This window comes from Fringilla coelebs, assembly GCF_963513975.1.
Source record: "Fringilla coelebs genome assembly, chromosome: 3".
NCBI classification, from domain to species: Eukaryota; Metazoa; Chordata; class Aves; order Passeriformes; family Fringillidae; genus Fringilla; species Fringilla coelebs.
The window spans coordinates 68,276,116-68,299,629 of record NC_140030.1 but is presented as its reverse complement, the minus strand read 5'-3'; the positions used below and the strand labels follow the sequence as shown (position 1 = coordinate 68,299,629).

At 36.5% G+C, this 23,514-nt stretch overlaps 1 protein-coding gene across 5 annotated transcripts in view; it reads right to left on the bottom strand.

Annotated features, from left to right (window-relative positions):
* Window positions 1-23,514, bottom strand: part of RGS7 (regulator of G protein signaling 7) — a 231,719-nt gene that overhangs the window by 59,003 nt on the left and 149,202 nt on the right. For all 5 annotated transcript variants that reach the window (XM_084203386.1, XM_084203389.1, XM_084203385.1 and 2 more), the window contains one exon: window positions 16,252-16,302. In XM_084203386.1, the coding sequence (XP_084059512.1) occupies window positions 16,252-16,302 (51 nt within the window). The remainder of the gene's footprint in view (window positions 1-16,251; window positions 16,303-23,514) is intronic.

Here is a 23,514-nt window from a genome sequence, read left to right as displayed (position 1 = left end):
CTACAGCACAGAAAGAAAACTCAGCGCTCAGGAGGTTTCTAACCTCTAAGCAAGAGCTTGTCCAATGTATTACAGAGGCAACACTTTGATATCCATCTCAATTTGCTAAAATCAGACCGAGAAAATAACTACTGTAAGAAGCCAATGAAGTACAACAGTGATATTTAGGAAATAAACCCACGAGCTTGAAAAGGAAAATGAAGCCAGCAGCAGACCAATCTGACATGCCTAAATGTCTAGAATTCAGACAGACTCAAAATCTTCATTTCTGCATATGAAGTTAGAGGATTTTCATTTAAGAAGCATATTTCATCTGGAAAAATAGCAAATGTAGGCTGGGAACATCAAAAACATCTATGAAGTGCATTAGATAAGAAGAAAAAAGAAGTCTGAAAGAAATTTTTTTAGACATGCTGGTTGCCAGGTAGAAAGAGTAATGTTTATATGTATTCAGAATCTAAACTCAAAAAATTGGAGGAACAGAATAAAAGAAAAAAAAACACTGTTTTTTTCAGATGGCAAGTGTACACAGATGCACACAGAAATGTGATGTCTACACAAGTAGTCTTTCGCAGTCCTCAGTCAGCCCGTATAAAAAACACAGAATGTAAACAAAATCCCATCACACCCAGATAGCCTCGCTGAGGAGGCATCATTCAAATGGCAGTCAGCTGCTGTGCAAGAGTACAAACTGCAGCCAAAGATGTCATGCAAAAAACCTGAGGAAGACAAAGCTCCTGAAGGTCTAAGTGGTAAAACGGAGTAGATTTTGGCTTCCTCAACTCAACACCCTCTTTTGAAGATATCAACTATCTGATTTAAGGTTCTGATACTTCCTAGTAATTAAACAGTGGAAAAGTGGAGCGGCACATTCAAAAAACAAATTTACCCAAACCACTGTTTTAATTTTTATAGGTTTAAATAGGAAAGTGTTGGGATCAACAATAGCTTATGGAAGAATTTCTTAGGTGAAAGACAGAAATGCATCTTTATGAGCCCATTGCAATTCAACAGGATACAAAATATTTTATACAAAATCAAAATACTGCTTTGGGTGTAGGTTTGATTCTTAATGTGTGTTTTATTGCTGGGCTAAAAGCTTGGAAAAAGCTAAAAATTCCTTGGTTCACTCTGCTGTTGAACTTTATTTAGTTGAGTGGGTGAAGTGAGCAACACATGCAGATAGATTGATTAGAAATCATTCCTGTGAGACATTATACTGCCCTGCCATCTGCTCTGCCATTACAAGACAGTGATCTTGACTGATTAAATGTCAGTCACTTTTAATATACTTTTTTATACAAGAGTCAGATATTTTCAATGCTTTGGGACAATGTAATCTGACAAAATCTAAGGAATGAAAAACATACCCTAGTGGTTGAGTTTTGCCTTTATTTCCTTTTTAAACATAGTGCAGTTTTCTCCTTACTGTAATAATTATCACTTGGATTGCTGACAGTTTGTTCATCTTAAATTGCAGGGTATGGTATTGGTGGAACAAGTTGTTTCTTACGATATGTCCACAGGAGAGAATTAAAAAGGAAGAATGTTCCTAGTTTTTCTTTGGAATAAAGATGTTTCTGTGCTTTGAAACCCCTTAAAGGATATGTTTTCTGTGATTAGTGTGAATTCTGTTTTTTCTTACACATCTCAGGTCTACCTGTGATGTGGTATCTATATTTATTTTTACTCTGAAGTCCATAAAACACTTTATGGTATCATACCAGTACAGTCTTACAACATCTGAAGGAGCTTGCAGTAATCTCTGAGGGAGTGAGGAAAGAAAAATCGAGTATTTTCCAATTGTGCTTCACTTTCAAAAGTCCTTTTTTGGAGTCTGTCCTGCATTCCATGTGGAAAGATTTCCTACAAGGAACGTGACTTAGGGCATTTTGCATCCTTAAAATGGCTTTATGATTTAAAAAACATTGAAAACCTGAAACTGGCCAGTCCTCATATATTTTTAGGATCCAAAAATATCAAACAAAGGAACACTTCCCTCTCCATGAAACAATAAAATATTTGGTATTCTGGGTTATTTGTAGAATCTAAAATCCATCGCAGTACTGAAGTGCACTGCTAAGCCACACAGCAACCCGGAAAAAGAATTAATGAGTCAGAGCTTCACAAGCACACATTCATTGTAAGTGCCTAATGCCAAGACTTTATCCCTTACTCTCGCCTCACTCCTGCTGTCATTTCATTGCCAGTGTGAACACAAGCTGCAAAGGATTAGAGCAATAAAATACAACCTTCTTCTCACGCTGACATGAAGCGTAGGAGAGACTCACTGCCCAACTTTGGTGTTTAGAGAGGAGAAAATAAACCAGCTAGAAACCTTCTTGAACACCCACAACACCATAAACCACACTCTTTTGTCCCATCTGAATTTGTAAGGGGAGAAGCACCTGGTGAGAGCCATTTTAAGGAGGATAAACCCAATGGTGAAGGAAGAGGCACTATTTACTCAAACACAATTAAAATGAGATTCATACTGGATTTCAAGATAACAATCACAAACCACATTATCTGTCAACAAAGCATCTTACCTAAATAGGTAGGATTTTTTTCTTGTGCTAGGCAGGGCCTGCTGATGCCATCAACAGGGCAGAGGCTTTGGTCAGAGCATCACCATCAGGTATGGAGGAAAACCCATCAAAGATGGGCTATGAGTCGTCATCTGCCCAAGGAATGGCAATTTCCACCCTTACAGTCTGAGATGATGTGTAACATGCAGTGCACCCCAAGTCTAGAAACAATGACACACACCTGAAACATCAACTACTTTTTTCACAGAAACATCCAGCAAAACAGGCACTGTGACAGTGATGAAAGACAGCTGGATGTTCCAGCATCCTCCCCTTTCTGCCCCTGTCTCTGATGGTTTGCCCTAAGATAAGAATGCCAGGTGGGTATTTCAGGAGGAATTTCTGGATGCTCACATGATTAGTGTAGTCCAGTGATGGGGACATGAGATGCTTGTGACTGACTTTTGTCCACATCAGCCAGCGAGAGGGTGTAAAATGCTTCTGGAGACTGATCCAACTGGGGAAACTGGTCTTCCAAGGCTGGACAGAGTTTCTGGGTGGAAACCCCCAGCAGGGATTCTGGAAGAGTACATCCAGCCCAAAGGTGAAGAACATCTTAGGATGGGTGACTAAAATGCAGAGATAAAATCCTGGAGCAGCTACATTTATGCTTTGTTGCTTTGTAATTGTGAATTCTGCAAGGCCAAAGACTGCAAACCTGTACATTTCTAGATGCACCTCCGTATATTATATCCCTTTAAACATCAACTGTTGACCAAATCTAAGTGGACTTGGCTGCACCCAGACTGTCTGAGAAGTTTAGAAAGCAAGGGAGTCTTACTGACTCAACAGGAAGGACCACAGCCTAATTATGTTATAATCCACTGCAGCAGATGACACAGTTGGTATTTATATATTGTATTGACAAGATTTAGATACTGTATTAGCAATAAATCTGATCATAATCATCTACACAATTATAATGTCCTACTTCTCATGCCTGATCAAGAGTATTTTCTCAATTACTCTGCTACAGGGACACCTGCCTTACGTGCTCACAAGATGTGGGTGAATGTGGGGACTGACTTGAATCTGAAAAACTTTAATCCAGATAGGATCACAGAAGACATGTCACTATCAAAGACTGAAGGAAAGGGGAAGCTGGCCTACAGTTTCTGGAAAGAACAAAACAAAACCAAAGCAAAAGGCCTTTATTCACTCACAGGAAAGGAAAAAAAAAGAAATAAATTGTCACATTGGAGGGGGAAAAAAAGTAGTCCTTGAAAAAGAAGATGCATCTCCCAGCTAGCAACACACAAACCCTCCATTTTAAAACTTTTTAAGTATTTCCTATTAATTTTCTCATGTGATTGTTTCCCACTGCATTTCAGTTCACGACACATTAACTGCTGCTATGTTCCATTAAAATCTGCTTTTATTCTCTTAATAAATTTGTATCTTGAAAGGCAGATGCCTGAGATGTCAAAAAGCAATGACTTGAGGTGATAACCAAAGCTTTCATGTTGACCAAAAAATAAAACAAAAAAAAAAATGTGGAGTTGCAACTTGAGGTGTCAAGAAATAGAAGAGTGGTGCTGGCATTGAGCTGTGCCATAACTTCACCTCTGGGATATTTGTTGTGGTTGTTTAGCAAACTGGAAACGTGACACTACAGGGGCTGGAAGAAATCTATCCAAGCTGTAACCAACAGGTAGGCTTAATTACCAGACAAAACCGAACACAGCACAATTTGGTAACTGGATTTTGTCACAATTCATCCAGTATGCAGTCATGAAAAGCAGCCTGAAAATGTTTAGAATTGCTTTTGTAGTTTTCCTGTCATCTCCAGCCTCAATTTTGTAAAGTACCTATCAATATCACACCAGCAATCAGGACTTCCAGTGGTGGAATCAAGTGCTGTACCAATGAAAGTCAGCATTTATAAACTTTTCCTCTAATTTCACTATTACTACTCTTTGATCTTTTCTATTTTCAGTTTTGTAGAAATTACAAACTTTTTGCTCTTCTATCACTGGTATCTCTTTTCTCTTCAAATGGAAATGATAGAAGGGTGAAATCCAAACTCCTTTGAAGTACAGGTTTCCTGTTTTTCCTTCTGGGTCTTCCTCTCAAACTGCAACTTTTGGTTTAAGCTTTGATTCCCATGCTTCTCTGAGGCAAAATAGAGGAAATCAAAACCTGTGTGTCTTGTTTTCCCTAATGACTCTCTGAACTTATCTCTGTAAGATATTTCCAAACACTTCACTCATTCCCTCCTCCAGTACAAAACTCTGAGCTGATATTTACAGTCATATGTGCACACTTCTGAGTAAACCTGCTAAAGACAAAAACCAAAATTTAACAAAAATTCCAATTACTGCAAACACACTACTTTTGAGAATTCCTTCAGATGAAATCTTGCTCCACAGTTTCAAGCATCTGTGAAAGACCCAAAATACTGGGTATAGACTTCTTCTGCTCAGTATTATAATTATTGTGCTATTATTTCAGGTTTTCTTGTATACTGTTGCCAGTCACTGCTAGCACACCAGATCTTTCTACTTCCCTCGCCCCCAGTGGCTGAGTCTACAGATATGTGATGAAATTGCTTGGTTTCAAATGTTCTGTGGGGAAGCATGTGAATCATTCTCCACATGACACTCAAGAATTTGTGCATGTCAGTACCAGCCAGGAAAGGCCCTTTACATCACAGGACCCTCAGACACGGTGCCCTGTGTGATGGTGTGCTTTCCTGGCTACAGCACAGCGCCGTCGCTTCTCCCCTCCTTTGCCACACCCAAGGGAAGGCACAGCTGCCAACTCCCCTCTCAGTCAGCTCTGCTTGGACACCACAAGCACTGGAGCATTTAGAAAAGCACATTCTAGGCACATGACCAATAGGCACTGCCAGAGACAGTTTTATATTTGGGATGGGGTTTCAAAGGAGGAGACCTGTTTTTAAGGTTTGGCAGATGTGGGGCATGTGAATAACTAGTGTGGGTGATGCACCACTTGGATTCATGGCCAGTAAATGCAAAGAGTAAGCACGGGCTTTTTCAGTGCACAATTTGTTCAGAAGATAACATTTGTACAGAAGATAATATTGTTGAATCAGAGGGACTTCAGTTAGGTGGAGGTTGTGAAGTCGGATGAGGGAAGCAATAGGTAGCCCTGACTCTCACCATGATTACTGCTGGTCAAGATGAATCATGACACCTTTTTTAGTCTCTAAGTCTGTTTTGATATGAATTGCTATTGCACCAACCATTAACTTTGTGTCATTGCCATGCATTGCTATCATAATCACAAAACACCCACTTAGGACCAAGCAGTTCAGAAAATACAAAGAACACACAGCAGCCACAGCTAGGAAAATAACTGCCTCTTTCACTGCACTCAATTCAAAAAAGAAGAAAGCAATTCTCTTTATAACATTTTTCATACGTCCAGCAAACTGAGAGCATAAAATACTGAAAATAATGTACTTTTTTTTCTGCTGTGATTTTTAAAGTCCACAAGGAGTTAACAGCTTTCTAAGTAAATTGGTGTCATTGAGACATACATCAAGAAAAAATGCCATCAAAGCTCAGGAAGGATAGCAACAAAGAGTGTGGAGGTGGCTTTTCTGAAGAATAACATGCGCTCCCCGTGTGATCAGACTCAGTTATCGGGGATGCACATACACAAGAATCACCAAGGCAGTTATTACAAACATGATCACTTTTAGAGAGTTTTATTTGTCCATTATTTATAGTAGTTTGGTCTAAAAATATAATATATTTCACTGTCCTCATCAAAATGAGGGGGCCAAATTTCCAATGTTGTAAATTTCCATTTTATACCATTCCGTGTTCCTATTATCATAACTCCCACTCCTAGTGCTCACTTTTCCCCTTTGCAACGGATTTACACAGATAATTGTGGAGAAATATCAATTCAGCCAGACAAACTCTGCTATTAAAAAAAAAGAAATACTGACAGATATTAACTAGCAAAAATAGCTCAGTGAAAAACTCTTTCATAAATGCCTTTTTTTCCCACAAAAAGAGAAGAAGCCTCAAGGAATGACCTATTTCTTCTCTAGTGACAGAATTCAAGTGTAGAAGTAAGATATGGGACTCATGAGAACATCAGCAGCAAAAACTATCAAAGTCTTTAAAATAAATTGATAAAATGAACAGAAGTATCTTGTTCAAAATAATGGTCAATGTGTTTTATGGCAAGTTAAATATTAAATGGCTGAACTATTAGCCATAGTGTGCCACTTATAATTTAATAATCCTTAGTACTAAAGGAAAAAAGTTGAAAAATATGTCCTTAGGTTTTAGAAAGACATCCTAGGGAAATATTAGGGGAAAAAAGGATGTACAAAACAGACAACCATACAGACAACATGTTAGGGACTATAATAAAGGATAGAAGGAATAAAAATAAAGATAAATGAAACAGAAAAGGAAGATTTAGGATGACTTTTGTTGCTGGGTACATCTCACAACATTGTGAGTGTTCCCATATGGAAATAGAGAACATATAAGGTTATGAAAATCTGGTTGACATATTATCTTGGATTCCCAAGGAGCTCTTGGCACGATTCCCTCAAATGTTTTCTAAAGGTATTAAGCAGACCATAAAAAAAGCAATAGGTAGAAAGGAGGGAATAAAGGTTAGGCACAGCAGGTCAGTTATTACACTAAATAGTGTAATGTTACACTGAAATAATAATATTACACTGAAGCAGGGGTAACTACAGCAACTGTGTTTAGTAGCTCCTGAACTGTTCAGGATAATCCTAAATTATCTACAGAAGGGTGCGAATGATGAAATTACATGAGATATAAAATTTGCTGAAAGTAAAACATTACTGAGGTCAGCAAAAAGTGAGTTTTGAGGAGATAATGTAAAACTACATGATACTGATTCATTACACAATAAAACAGCAGTTGAAACTGAATTTTGATAAATGCTAAACATTTTAGATATGAACCTTCCCAATTGTGCATGCCCAGTAAGGGGCTGCTAGGTAACTGCTGCTGCTCAAGAGGTGTTTTTCCAAGCCCACACTACAAGAAAGAGGCGCTGGAGCACGTCCCAAGAAAAGCAGCAGAGCTGGTGAAGGGTCTGGAGCACAAGTCCTGTGAGGAGCAGCTGATGGAGCTGGGCGTGTTGAGCCTGGAGATAAAGAATCTTAGGGTGACCCTTTCAGTCTGTACTGCCTGAAAGGTGGCTGTAGTCAGGTGGGGCCAGCTTCTTCTTCCAAGTAACAACCAATTGGACAAGCAAATTATTTCAAATTGCACAAGGGGTGATTTTGGCTGGAAACATTTTTCCACAAAAAAGGTTGTCAAGCATTGGAACAGGTTGCCCAGGGAAGCATTGAGTCATCATCTCTGGAGGTATTAAAAAGATGTATAGATGTGGAACTTAGGGACACTAAACTTAGGGTTTAGTGATGGACTTGGCAGTGCTGGGTTAATGGTTGGACACAATGATATTAGAAGTCTTTTCAAAGTGTAATGAGTCTATGATTCTGCTCCATAGTTACCATGCTATAGTAGCTGCTTCTTATATTTTTGGGTTTTTTTAATTCGTGCTAGAGATTATATTTGATGACATAAATAATTCCAACATTTCAAGAGACAAATATTTAACATTTCTAATAAGCTTAAAGGCTATTAAGAGTTTAAGTTTTCCAGTTTAATGGAAGTATTATAAAGTAGATAGTAATTAGGAAGTTAATTTTCAAAAGGAAGTGTAAACGACTTGCAACAATTTCTGCATGCCTAATTGAATTAAAAATAGTCTTTTTATGGCTTGATCTTTTTTTTAATTAATTTAAGCCTCAGACTTAGTAGTTTTTAGCACCTATAAAAATTAAATTCTAGTGAAAATAGATATTTTATACTTTGTGGTTACAAGTGTTCTGAAGCCAAATGTGGTCTTGCACCTACAAAACCAGAGTCAACATGGCTCTCGTCATCCAATCCATGACACAAACAACTAAAATCCTGATAATTTGTGGAATTTGAGGAGATGACTGAATGAAACCAGTGAAATTTGAAAAAGGGAGACACATTAGAAGGAGAACACCTGAATGTAGAAGAATATGTGAATTAGATCCAGCCACCAGCCATAAAAAAATGAGAACCAGAAGATTCTATTCAGTAAAATTGTAACATGAACCATGGAGATAAACAAGAGGGGAGGAGAGGGAGAGGGAGAGGAGGAAAGGTATGTTGAAAAAAAATGAGAGAGCATCTAGGGAATATTAATTAATCTGTCCAAGACAAAATGGTGAGCCATGCCCCCGCACAGTAAATGTTGGACCATCACTGTGCCCCTGTGTGTAGAGCAGTATTTCTCTACATGTGCTATGAAAAAACTTAAAACACTCCTAAGGTCAATAATTAATAAAATTGAGAGAAAGCCTCACACTAACCTTCCAGTCATCAAATACTACATATGACATGTAAATATCAAAACATTTTTGTTTTCTTGACTATAAATAGCTGCAGCAGCTGTCGGCAAGATGAAATAGGATTTCAAATGCTTTTATTCAATTAAATTGGCCAGATTTAAAATCTCACTTCCACCTACTTGCATTTTCCATTACTATGTAACACAGTTCTTTGGCAAACAAGGAAGCAGAAATCTAATGAAGTCTCTAGACAGTTATTTAGCTGCTTTTAATTAATTATGCCAGTGTGAATTGGGAATTAGTAAATGCTATTTCTCTTAAATCTCCAAAACTTGGTATGCTCACAAAGGTTCAGAAGGAGACTGTCAAACAGTAAGAAAACCACAAAAATTCCTAGTAACTTTAGCAGAAATCAGATAAAATAATTTATTAAGAAGATAATTATAATTCAACTTATGCAATTAAATTATTTATTAATTTCTTTCTAAAAGTTATCAGAGTTTTCCCTAAAACAACATACTTTGCCCTAACTTCATAGGTATAGATTTCAATTGTGTAATTTAGATTATGTCCTAATTTGTTCTGTGACAGGATGAAAATAATTCCTTCAAATGGCGCAACAGAGCATCTGAAGTTTTTTCAATGGAATTACTTAAAATTAAAGTGTACTGATGTCTCAGCTTCTATCATCTTCATCACGTAATAGTTTTACTATTAACTTTTTGTCTCAGTAGGCTTGTTCAGATTTAATTTTGTAATCAGTATTTTGTATTCTAGTCAGTACTTTTTTTCATCCTTTTCTCTCAATAAGACTCTCAAAGACCTCTGTGGAATAAAGCCCATTCTGCCTTCTGAATTGCATGATGACTGTTGGTTTGTTTTAATTTTTAAAACCTAATTGAGTATCAGACACTTATATACTGGATACTGAAAACAATTCTGAGTATAATCTGAAGATTTTAATATTAAAGGCAATATTATTTCCTGCTAAAATAAATATCTTTGAAGTCAGCACCATGGAATCAGGGCTAGTATCAAAAAAAACTAAAATTTAAAAAAATCACTTGATGCCTTGCTTTAAACCAGAGATAAGGAAGCATCAATTGAAGTCTGTTTTACACAGAAAATGTGTACATCACAGAAGTTATAGTTATATAGTTATAGAACTGCTTGGGTTGGAAGAGACCTTAAATTTCATCTAATCAACCCTGCTGAAATGGTCAGGGACAACTTTCAGTAGGTCAGGTTGCTCAAAGCCCAAAGAGATCCATTTTGAATCAGTATTCTATTGGCAGTATCAGACAGATTGCTCACAGAAGTAACTTTACAGAACACGTGTATTTTGTCATACCAATGCTTAGTACTATCATTTTATTTTGAAATCATTTTATTGTACAGAATGCTATGCTAGACAGCAGCAAATTCCATACTTGTCATTTTTACCCATTACTCCAAGATGGACATTTATTTATAGATTAAACAGACAAAACTTATTTATACTTCCCAGGTAATTCTAATGTTTATAACATTTCTTAATTACTAGGGTGAAAAAACATGAACTATTTTTAAGAAATCTTGCACAATAATGCCTCCTTAAGAAAATAACAAAGTGGGTATTTTATTTAGTCATGCTTAGCATGATGACAGTTGTAATAGTTTGACCTATCTGGCTATGTGAAGGAAACACTTTGTCACCAATACCATGATAACATACTTGGCATCATGATAGTGATCTCATACTTTGCATCAATACTAGTCACAAAATTTGTATCTTCCCAATAAATGTAAAAAGCTGCTCTTTTTTAACCAGATGCCACACTACCAAAAAGGTCAGAAGAAATGACTGCTCCATCAAAGAAAATTGAAAATAGTACTGATGTAATCTACTGCCTATCTACAAGTGAGAAAATAAAATGGCCAAGCTAGGAACATGTTAATCACTTTCAAGAGTAACTACATGGAAATGAGACTGTTCAAACAGTACAGGCACATTTGTGGAAAAAAACAAAACATCTCACGACAGGTGGCCGTGCAGGTTTGTGTGCTCTTGGAACCACTCCTAACACATGCAGTCTACACAGGATAATAGATTATACTAATCTGGAAGAAGCTTCAATGGAAAAAACATGAAATCCATTAAATCTGACATATCCTGTCACAATTGAATTGAAGACATTACACTTCTGTTCACCATTTACAAAATCTCTCTAAAGGCTTTAGGCAAATAAAACACCCTCTTCACGTGAACATTTCCCATTGCACTCCTGGAACCTCAGGAGTGGCTAGAAGCCTACTGATTGCTACACAGAGGTAAGTTCTCCCTATGCTGCTTGTAATTATAGGAAACCAGACCCACAGATTTTTTGCACAAGTATCACAATGTTAATATTATTGGTAAAAAAGGAGTGTCTGTAAATTCTGACATTTTCCATTCTCAAACAGAATTTTTTTCTACTTTCTTTTTGTGCACCCGAGATTAAAGTAATTATTCCATTGAAATGTTACAGGATCTGACAAGCTCAGATCAAATTCACCCAGTAGAAGAAAGTTGGGAAGTTAGTTACACTAGAATTGACAAAGATTTGTGAGGTTTGCTATGGAAAAAAATGTGCCTGAATTTCTATCAGGCATATGAAAAATGAGTGTCTGATGTCCCTGGGTTCCCTATATGAGGGGTATGGTATGTGTGCAGGCAGCATAAATTACTTTTATTGGGGTTTTGGGTTGGATTTTTTTTTTAAGTCAGGATAATAAAAAGGAAGCATTCTACTCTTGCTCCACTTCCACAGGTTTTGATTAATGCAAAGATAAACATGACCTTTCCATTCTCTACTTCATTCCTTCTCATAAGAGACTCTTTTCTCTGTTAGCAATCTCTGGAAGTACCTCCCCTTTGCCTGCAGGTCTCTGGTGCTTTTTCCCAAATGGCAATTGTTTAGAACATCTTGTCTGGCTCCTGCTCTTTGCTGCTACCTTTCTGCATATAACTGGGGAAAGGGCAAAACTGAGAACTGAACAATTTTTCAAGTAAACTTTCATAAACTCAAATAAAAGCCTTAACATTTTTCTTCCAACTCTTTCAAGCAAGTGCTGGGTATTTTCAAGGTCATTATTAGCACACCAGCTGCTGGAGAGAGACTTTACTAAAGAGGGAAAACGAAGGAACAAAACCAGATGTTGTGCTACTGAGCCCTCCCTTGTTATTGCACCGGCTCAGTGACCGCAGTTCACACGGATGCTGATGGGTGTCGAGGTACAAATTAGTTACACCAGCCACATGAAAAGACTACATACAAATGGTGAGAACTGGAACTGAAAAATCACAGGAGGGTGTAAAAATCAAGGTAGTCTTTTTTCATAACTATAAAACTTAGATTTAGTAATATATATTTTTGACTTCAGTGTAATTCCTGTTGTCCTAGAGCAGTAGCAAACTACTTCAACAGGCTGCCTAAATGAGGTGGAGCAAAGCAATGTGAATGCAGAGGTTGAGCATTCTAGAGCAGCTATAGTGGTTCTGCTGGAGCAACCATTCGATCAAAAAGTTCCTCCAGCCAAGTTCAGTTGGTTTGCAGCTATGAGAAAATGAAATAAACAACACTCAGGAATAAAGGTACTTTAAAGGAACACAAGGATTGTATCTAAATATATTATTTACACTTAAAGGCATTTTCTAAGACATCTAGATGAAAATTATCCATGGGATAACTGGAAATGAGTGTTTGTGAATAACACTATTTTCTTGTGAAAAGATTGGAAAACTCATAGTGCTCCTTCTCCTTTAGGAGAAAACAGCATGACTTGCTATTAGGATGTTGAATATTAGAGAATAGAGAAATCAAGAGTTTGCCGAAGGGGCATTGAAGAAATCAGCGCAAGAACCAAGTACAGGACTAGACTCTTGGGAATTTGAGCTGATATTTTTAAATCATTTATCCTTTCTGTTCTATTTTTCCCACTATGGATTAAAGGAACTTCAGTATCTGATGTGGTCAGTCTGGTGCATTTCACGTCATTAACGATCATTTCAAAAAAGAAAAACACAGTGTAGAAAAACAGAGTAGATTTTCCACATTAAGAGTAATTGGCAGCATCAGTGAAGCGTCAGCACTTACCCTGTAATGGTCAATTCAACAACACATGTCTAAGTGCCAAACCACAAGGCCTTACAATTCTGTAAACTCAGTTAATTGCTTCGTTTCAAGTTGAGATCATGCTTATATTTATGCCTGAATAAAACTTCCCCATTAAAAATAACTTGGACAGTTTCTGTTCCTTAAAATTTTACAGATGAATTGTAGGCTGAAACACAAAGAGTTTTTAACTACATATTGAATAGCAAACAATGTAACAGCAACTGCACATTGCATTGTGCACAGCTATTCTGGGCACAAGCCCTGCTCCACTGAAATAACTTCAAATCTGGTACAAATTAGCAGAATCCACCTATCATCTCCAGTTTGTTTTCTTGATGGAGATCTACTGCAGCAAAACAAAATCTTTCAAATATTCCACCTAATATTATTTTCCATTTATTAAAAATTTGCATGGTTTTACTGACTGGCAGTTTACAAGTTGCAGCTTGTTACTACTTTTTGCTTAATTGCTTTTTCCGGGTGAAAGCTTTACACTTATTAACACACTGAAGCAATGTTGCTGTAAGGCCGCCTTCTGCCTCATGTTCTCCCACTATCCATAATGCTGACTACTTCATTCTCACTTAAATGGTATTGGAGTTGTTTCCTATGCAAAACAAAGGAAAAAATTCCATTTCAAAATATTACTTCTTTATCTATAAAGCGTGGTAGTGTCACTTTCTTCTTACTAGTTCTGTTTTATTAAAGAACCAGTTGACTGTAAGAGTTAGATGTTTTCCCCCTGGAGAACAGATGTCTCAGGGTGGAACCTCAACACATTTTTCCAGTGCTTAGAGGACAGAAATTCTCCTCACAGGGACCCACACTGAGAGGAAAAGGGGCAATAAGCACAAGTTGCCAGGAGAGAGGTTTCATCTATTCATTCCAATTTTTTACAGTGAGAACAATCACTGGACGTGGTGTAGGGGAGTCCCATGAGTGCCGGTGTTCAGGATGAGAGAGGACTGAGCACTCAGTAGTCCCACCCAGGCTTGCCTCTCTCCATGAAAGTCTGGACCACCTGATCTTCTGGGGTTCCTTCTAACCTGAGGACCCTTCTGTGAATCTCTCAACTTACTCCCTAAATCACAATTTACCTGCCTTGCTTGCACGAGTCATTGCACAGCACTGGTAGATGAGGTGTGCAAACAGTCCTTACATTTTTCTAGGGAGAGTAGAATATACTCTTAAAATATGTACTCCAATCTACTTCAGGTTGTTTTTCCAGGTATGTGGCTGATATCAGATTTAGACAGAGATGACAATTTTCAGTTGTCATCTGAACTAAGGCATTATTTATTTCTGCATCACAAAACTGCATAGGTTCACAAGTGATTTGTAACAGGACCCTACAGGGTAGTTTTAAAAGACAACTGAGCTAAACCCTGACACACAGATAAAAAGTGATCAGAAGACACTGTAAATCCAAATTACAGACAGTGACAACAGATTGCAGAAATTAAGGGCTTTTCTACATGAGGTTCTAGACTGACTAGTCCAGAACTGAAATGAAAAGCAAGACACGGATTTTGAAAAAACAGAATATTTTCATAAGTTCTGTCATGTGAAAAGCTCTTGCTCACCATCTGTCAAGTTCACTGTCATCTGGCAATGCTGAGCATTACCCAAAGGAAGCATTTAGGGCAGTTTGTTTTCTGAAGATCAGAATTTAACCAGCTCCAGATAGCTGACTTTGGACTAGAACCAAAATACATAAGACATTTTTGTCATTGCGGACAGTTTTTTTTTCTATCCATGTAATCTGAGAGGATAAAACCCAGCTTCAGTTAAATTACTGTGGTGTTTTGGTTACATATGTTAGTAGTTCGTGTGTTTGTTTAATTTTAATTGGATACAAACATAAGGAACCAAGGAGAGATGTCTTCTGTTTAGCAGAAGCTTTTTCTATTCCGAATTTTGCAACAAGCAGGTAATCTGAATGACAACCTATTCCAGTATTGCAGTTCTGGTTTGACAAATAAAGGTTAAGCTTCCATATCAAATAAATGTAGCCTAAAACTCTTTCAAACTCTGGTAAACACAAAGAGGTGAGTGTTTTGTAGCTGACAACTGAGAAATGCAATATCACACTCAGGTCACTTGGAGCCTCCACATTATCTCCAGGAAGCAAGCACACGACACTGTTCAAAGTTAGCTAAAAATCCAGCCATCTCTCTCACATAACATGTCAATATGCTGTGAACTGACTACTTCCAAATATCAAATTATGTATTGATAGTTCTTCATTGCTCATTTCAATTTTAAATACAGTGATTTTGCTTTTTGCAATGATCATTCTTTGAGTTCTAATTTGACAGAAAAACACATTTCAAAAATAAAGACTAAAATTACTCCCAAAAATTAAAAAAAAACAAACGGAAAAAAGCAAGGAAAAAATCAATTTTTGATAATTTCTGATCTTTTTTAAAGAAGGAAGATTATTTTTCCTCTAACCAAAAGAAAATGGGAACCTCGATAGAATATTTTATTTCTACAATTCAGCATTATTTCTACTAGAAATAATTCCTTTATGGAAAACTTCTGATCAGTAACTAGATTCTTGTAAATCCAGGAAATAAATAATAGCTAAATACAATAACTAAACTGTGTTTCCTTCTGGGCATACAAGAAACCGAGGCAGAGTTTGGAACCAAACCCTTGCTTTCATGTCCTGACCCTGTTGATCAAGTAATGAACTGTTCTTCCTCATTTCCTCATTTCCCTGATTTTATTTGCATTTCATTTTCCATTTAAGATGCTATAGAAGTGTACAAATTTAAGATTCACTTTTGGTAACAGCACAAGAATGTATTTTTAATAGTTCTATGCATTTTTGTGTATTGAAAAAATCTGTAAGAAAACAGTTTGTATTTAACAAACTATTTAGCATAACACTGACTAAATTCCTCATGCACTCCAACACATTTTCTACCAAAGAACTATCATTATCATTCTCATATTGCTTCCTGATATCTGCTGCAATAAAATGGATAATCAAAATCCTCAGTATGTTAGCAAAGGTTTCTAAGATTTTATGTCTGTTTAGCCATTGAAATTGTACTAGTCCTTTGTTGTGTCTTGGCATTCCTACCTCAGCAGAAAACAAAGTCAGATCCAATAATTTTGGAAAAAAAAACCTAGAATTTGAAGACAAGAAAACAAGAGAAATTACCTGGGTCTTCTATCGATAAGTTCTTCGTTAACCATTGAACAATATCTGAACCTAGGAGCAAAAGAAAAGGCATTTATCGATTAGTAAGTTTTCTCTCACTATTCTTCAGATCCCTGAAGCAATTCGTATTGTTCTTCCATGAAAGAGATCTCCATTTTTTGCTCAGTCGGTCTGTTCTATTTTAGTTTAGTTTCTTTTTTAGCTTTTTTTTAGCAGTGAAGCATAAAACTTCCTTCTTTAGGGTAAGACTTATAAAAAATAAGAGAAGTGCATTAAGTGTGCAATAGTAGTCTGCATTTTAAAAATTACACTATCACAAAATGTACATAGAAAAACACTTTATTAATCTAAGTTTCCTCGCTTCCTGTGCACCCCCCACCCCGCTTAAAAATCAGTTTACCAGTAAGGTAAAGTTCCCTACATATGGACTACCAGTGTATCAAATTCCACCTCATGGCTAATCTATTGACAAAATTCATTTTTCCCTCGGTGCTGAAGCGCTTTCCTTACCACTCCAGTCTCCCTTGCTCTCGTATTCCTTCATTTATTGCATATCTTTTTCTTTCTATTTAATTTCCTGCCTTATTTTAAGGGCCCATGCTATTCCTTACCTCCTAACACCTTTGATACCAGATTTCTTCCTGCCTTTCACACTGAGTATCCTTCCAACCTCACCTCCTAATTCCTAACCCATCTGCTCCTCTTGGGCATGCACTTCTATCAACTGCATTTCTATCAAGCTTTGCACTTTATGCCACAAGCTGAAGTCAGCCTTGTATTTCAGATAGAAAGATGCAGTTGAACTTTACCCACTGTGAACATGATTTGCAAAATAAATTATAAAGCATTGCTGCAGACAAAAAAAAAAAAAATCCAAACCACATTCATAATTTGAGCAACTTGAAATAACCAAACTGGCTTAGAGGGAAAATGGATGAAACATGTTACATCCATGTTCTTCATGTTTCATGAAAAAAAACCCAGTTCAGACAAGCAATGTAATAGAGAGAGAACATCACATATTTCCTTATAGAACCAATATTTTAGTTGCTCATCCACTTCCCACCAAGCATAAACAACAAAACTCTTTTATAAACCTTAAATTTAAAACAACAATAAAAATATATACAACTTACACAAATATAAACCAAATCAAAACAATAAAATCTCTTGAATGTACCATAATATATAACATTAGAATGTGGAGTATATTTCCTCTGTCACTCCTTAGATTCAGTTTCTTCCCGTAGTTTGCATAATTTTCTTTGCTTTTCTTGCGGCAATGAAAACAGTATTTTAAAAAGGCATTTCAGAAAAGAAAGGAAATTTGCTTCTCCTTCTAGTTTTTATTTTATTACACTCAGTGAATAGCTTTATCATGTATTTTACAAAGCCTCATTGATTATATCATAGCTTTCCATGTGTGTATGCATTACAAACTTGATTGCATAGCAGTAAAAATCTCTACAGACTTAACAACCAAGTCCAGAGCGAGCATTTTTCATTGCTATGTTAAATGTCTAAATCTTGAGAGATTTTAAACCGCAGTGGCAGACTTTCTCATAGTATTTACACTGCTGTATTCCTGAAATGAGGGAATTTACCTTTGCATGGTATTGGAGGGATACAAAATATTTCAGACAAATATTCCTACCCAAAAAAGATTTTATTTTTTTAATAAAATTTTAATCCTTTTTTTATGCACATTAAATTTACAAGGTGGACACTGAAGGAAGAATTTTAGTTTAATATAAGATGAAACTTCATAAAGCTCAATGATGCAGTTCCAAGCACAGCTATATTTTTCTGTCAGTTGACTAGAGAAGTTAGTCAGCCCTAAATATTTTCCTAAATCCTCAAAGATCAAAGACAAAAATTAGAAAAACAAAATGACATTTTGAAAACTGATTTTTAACTTTGTCTTCTTTCAAATCTCTCAGGTACCATATGGGAAGATGTTTCCTATTCTTTTCATCTCGCCTTCAAACGCTTTTTCCTTTTTGCCTCTTTTGAAAACTCACATTTGAGTATACATGGTCTGCACATCAGAAACTTCACCTCCATATGTTCCAGTGTCTTTTAGCTTATTATAAATAATGGTGGGAAATCAATTTTCTTGAAAACAGCACCATCTGATCAGGAAAGTTCATTGATGCTCTATACACACTTTACCCTGAAGCCATTGCCCCGGCACATGAAAGCCTGGACAGCGTTTGGGCCAGCAGTTGCATTCTAACACTGATGATTTCAGATGTATGACTTTCATGACAGATGAATAAATATCAACATCAACACTCTCCTTCTGGAGTAAAGGCAATTCAAGCAAAACAAACTTGCAATTTGTCATATGGCAAGTGAGAAGCACATCAGTTCATATTTCTATGGGAGATTTTGAGGCCAAATCTAGTCCTAAAATAATAAAGGAATTAACTTGTAGAACTTACTGGGTGTTTTTGTAGCTACTAGTTTTAATGTCTAATCAACAATATCGTCTCCCTTAATTATTCCTGTGCCCTTTTCTAAGGTTTATTACTTATGCAAATGTCTTTCTAAAGGCAATATCATTACTTTAATTTCTTATCTCAGGGAAAAAAAACAAAAAAACAATAAAGCAGCAAAACAGGTGAAAACAGGAAAATACATCCTGTGAATGTAGCTTTGAAAAAAATCTGACCAGTAAATTCATGATAGTTTTCATACATGATACTTCACATCTAAAGGAATTATGATTCAAGACTATAAACTTCATTATTTGCAAACGAGAGCTAATACTCATAGAATGAAAAATCTTTAACCTTCAAGCCTGATTCTGTCTTATCACGAGAAATCTAGCAAAAAGACAAGTTAGTCAGATATAAATTTCATGGAAGCCACTACCTTGGTACTGGACTCACCTGAAAAGGAAAATTTCAGCAATCCAAAAGAGAAAATGTTTGCTCTACGTCAGATACTCAGTTTACTCTGTATACTGTTTAATGTGTGATATCAAAGACCCAGCTATAACATTGTCAAAGCAGATTCTTAGGTTCTCCAGGTGTCTCTACCTCGCTTCCAGCAAGCAGCAAAAAAAGGCAAGTTGACTATTAGATCTGCAAGGTGCAGAAGGCTTCAGTCTAACTGCCAACTGAATTTTGAAATCCTAGAAAAACTTTCAGTTTTCATGTCAATTTATAAAGCAAATAAAATTGGACAAGGCAAAGCAATATTTTTTAATAATATCTTAAAGCTAGCAAAAGCAGAAAACAGTTGAAAAAAGGGGGTTTTTAAATGACAGCACCTATCCTGTTAAAGGCAATAAAACTCACAAGATCTTACTCAAGTCCAAAAAAAAAGACAGACTTTAATCTTCTTTAAAGAATTAGGCAAAATCACATCTATATTCATATCCAAATGGAAAAGACTCAGTCATGTTCTTTGTGAAATGTACTTGCTGAAGATTCTACAAGTGATTAATTTTAAATGAAATGGTCCAAAAATAGCAATTGCTGAGGCTGCCACAGCATCTTAAGAAAGTATTTTTGAGGAAAGCATGCTCTCTGAACTCTGCAATAGTAATTTCCAAGCCAAAGTCATAAAGGCCAGGGCAATGCTAAGGTTACCTTTCAGACAAAATCATCTATTCTAAACAAGTCCTTACAGAATACATTTTCAAAAAGTGCTGGTGCTCACCTATAGAAAATTTCACAGGAATTATAAATCAAATTTTTGCTATGCACAGATGCAAGGAGCCATGTAAGCCTTGATCTGACAGAAAAAAATATATGACAGTAGTACTGCAAAAGAACAGCAAAATTCAAAATGCTCTTTTTTCACAATCCAAAAACATCTAGGGGAAGAAGAGACAGCTGCAAGAAAGTACATTTATTAATCAGAACCACAAACCAAGAGGCCACTGAGAAACTTAATTCAACGATTTCTTACTCATAAAGACACAGGTTCAACCTTGCAAAGAAAAAGGTCTTTTGCTATTGATATCTTGGTTTAGTAACTGAAACCTATTCTTCTTCACTTTTAGACCTCAGAATATTTGCAGATAATGAAGCGGGAAAGCAACACACGGAGCTCCCCTGCATTGCTGATAGCAAGAGAGAGGATTTACTGTTGACAATCAAGTCTTTTGCCATCTGAGCTCTCAAGAGCAACATAACCATGATGGTCATGTTTGCCCAGCCCTGTGAAATCTGGGCAGCTGGGCCTGGTTGGTGCTGAGAGGCAGGAGCAGATCATTTGGGGGCTGAGAGGCAGGAGCAGATCATTTGGGGGCTGAGAGGCAGGAGTAGATCATTTGGGGGCTGAGAGGCAGGAGCAGATCATTTGGGGGCTGAGAGGCAGGAGCAGATCATTTGGGGGCTGAGAGTCAGGAGCAGATCATTTGGGTGCTCCCAATGATCAGGGAACCTCCTGGTTGGCTGGCTCAGCTTCAGCAGTTCACCACCACCCAGCCTTGAGAACCTGGGGAATTTTCTGCAGGGCAGCTGACAGTACAGAAATCTTAATAAATATGACTCTAGAAAATATCCCTGTCTAAATTTAAGACAAGACCACTATTAAATTAGCAAGGAAACAGTACTGTATTTCCATTATTTCTCTTTATTTTTTTATATTGAGAGAGGAGGGTATTGGGTCATTTTAGCTTCCATCTTTAGCACCATCACTTGGTGGTGATACATCAGGAAATTAAGCTTAGTCCCTGATAGAAACTTCGAAATCCTTGATCATGATTGAAAAAAATATAATGTGCAATTTTATTTCTCAGCACTGATTCAGACATTGAAAACCAGAAAGTGGATTAGATGAGCAGGGAGATTGTAAAAGCCAGTGGTCTCTCAGGCATTCAGCACTAGCTGGTTTTTAACAAAAATTGTTGTCTAATGGAGAGAAGGACTCTGCAAGAAAGGCCTTTCCTTGGTGAATGGGGCAAAAAATTATCTGTACTCTCCCTTAAGTTTTCACAATCACAAACTATAGCATATATTGCCACAGTTATATCAGCATGGATATTTTGACATTTCTTTTCTTTATCTGAGAAGCACAGTTTGTGTATGAATTCTTCATGCATATATCTGAAAGAAATCAATTACTATATAGTTACAGGCAGAAGGGCAGAGGGAAGAAAAACAATGGTTATATTATATTTGGCTTAAAGAATGGAAAAATACATAATTATCCAGTACCTACAGTGGATTATTCAGATTAATTTTTCCCTATGTCTATTACAGCTGAGCAAAGAGAGGCTTTAAATCACTTGATTGCAGTGTCCAGAGAAAGGTGAAAGAATGCAGGGACTCCTCTCTGAGACTGGGGTTCCAGAAGTGCCTGAAGGATCATATACCCCATAAATTCTTACCACCCTATATTTTTAGTTAAATGGCGTTCTTCTTTCTTTACTGTATTCTTTGGGATTAATGTAAAATAGATTTATAGATTTATAGATTTAACTTGGTAAATTTTTTTATCATGAGTGGCAACAGAGCTGATACTTATAATTTGAATACCCTACTGGTTGCACTTACATATTTAACTTTCTGACCTTTACTATTTAAGCGGGTTGATTTTTTAAAAGAAAAAAACATCATTGATCAGAGTGCAATTTGATTAGGAAATTATTTACATCTCAATTTTCACATATATTTCTGCCACTTGTTTTTTTAGAATTACTGATGAAAACAAATGCAGAAACTTACTCTTTTGACCTATTATAATTGAGGGTGAACCACATGCTTGTTTGAGTTATGTTAAGGAAGACTGTACCCAGGTGCAGATTTCAAAATGTCATCTGAATAATACTAACTGTAGAGAGAATATGACATATTTTAATGAAACTACTCAAGCACAAAAGTAATTGCAGTTTTTTAGTTTTAAAACAACATAAGCTGAAATATACTTTTTTCCAAAGTGAAGGTAGATAAAGGAATTCGCAGAAGTAAAACCCTCAAATGAATCATCCTACTGCTTTTGAGGTGGATTCTTTCATTCTCAGTTGTAAGCAGTGCTCAGAAACATTCAAGCCCAGAAGGGCAGAAAGGATCCATAATTCTTACTAGCCTAACCTTGTGAAGAACAACATGTTGCTTGATACTGTTGTACTTTCTGCTTTAGACAGGAAAATTCATCTACATTCATACTGTAAAAGAGCTAATAAAGAATGCAAAAATCTCATCCATTTCCTTACCAATATGAAATAAATCAATGGTGCTGACCAACAAATTTCAGTAATGTAAGCCCTGGAGTCATACTCTGTCTCATAACCAAGCTTCAGAGCAGAAATCTGGTTTATAAACACTAAAAGGATAATTAAATACAGCTGCGTATCTGTGCCCCTCATATTGTAAAAGTGGCAATTGACACAGGTCCCTGTGTCCTCCAGCAAAAGGGATTGCTGCTTCATTCCAGGAACATTTATCTCTAAAGTTTCCAAAAGACATCCTCTACTTAGATCTCTTCCACAGCCACAAATGACCATTTTACAAGTGACACTAGCTGTGCAAAATGGGCAATATGCCAGTGACCACTGATGAAACCCTGTAATCCCAAGGCTCTTATCCCAAGCACTAGAGTTCAGCATCTTGCTGAAGAACATTGCTCCATGCTAAACATCTGCAAAACAAGAGAATGCTGTTTAGAAGAACTAAGCTGCATGAAAGCCCTGTACAGCCCATCTACTGCAAAGGAAATTTTAGGCTTTTCTTCAAAATGACTTAAAGCCTCATGATCTTGATGAATGATAATAGAGTTTCAGTGTGCACGTTTTCTCTATGTTAAAAAAATATTTTTTGGGGAAAAAAGCCCATAAAATATAAGTAGAATTTTGAATACCATAAATGCCTTGAAGAAATTTCATTTATGAGAAATCCTCACCTCCAAATAAAAAAGAGAAACAAAATAAAAACAAACCAGCCAGAATCAGACAAAATTAAAAGCATAATTCATTTTAAACTATTGTATTCTTCAAGCAGAACTTTTAAAAATGGAAATAAATAAGAAGGCCAGGAGACTTATCATTGAGACCTATTTGATTTCCTGTTCATCAAAAATCTTAAATAATGCTAAAAGAAGATAAGAAGCTAAGTGATTTCCAACTTTTCTCATCATGATGCCCCTTCCTTTTTCTCTCAATCAATTCCTCTCTTTACCTTTCAAAAACCTGCAGACACAGTTGGGTACTACTTAAGAGCAAAACAGCCAAGAATTCAGCTACTCATCATGTTCTCCATCAAACATTACCTTTGGGAACTCAAGCTAAATTACATCCTCCAAAATAAT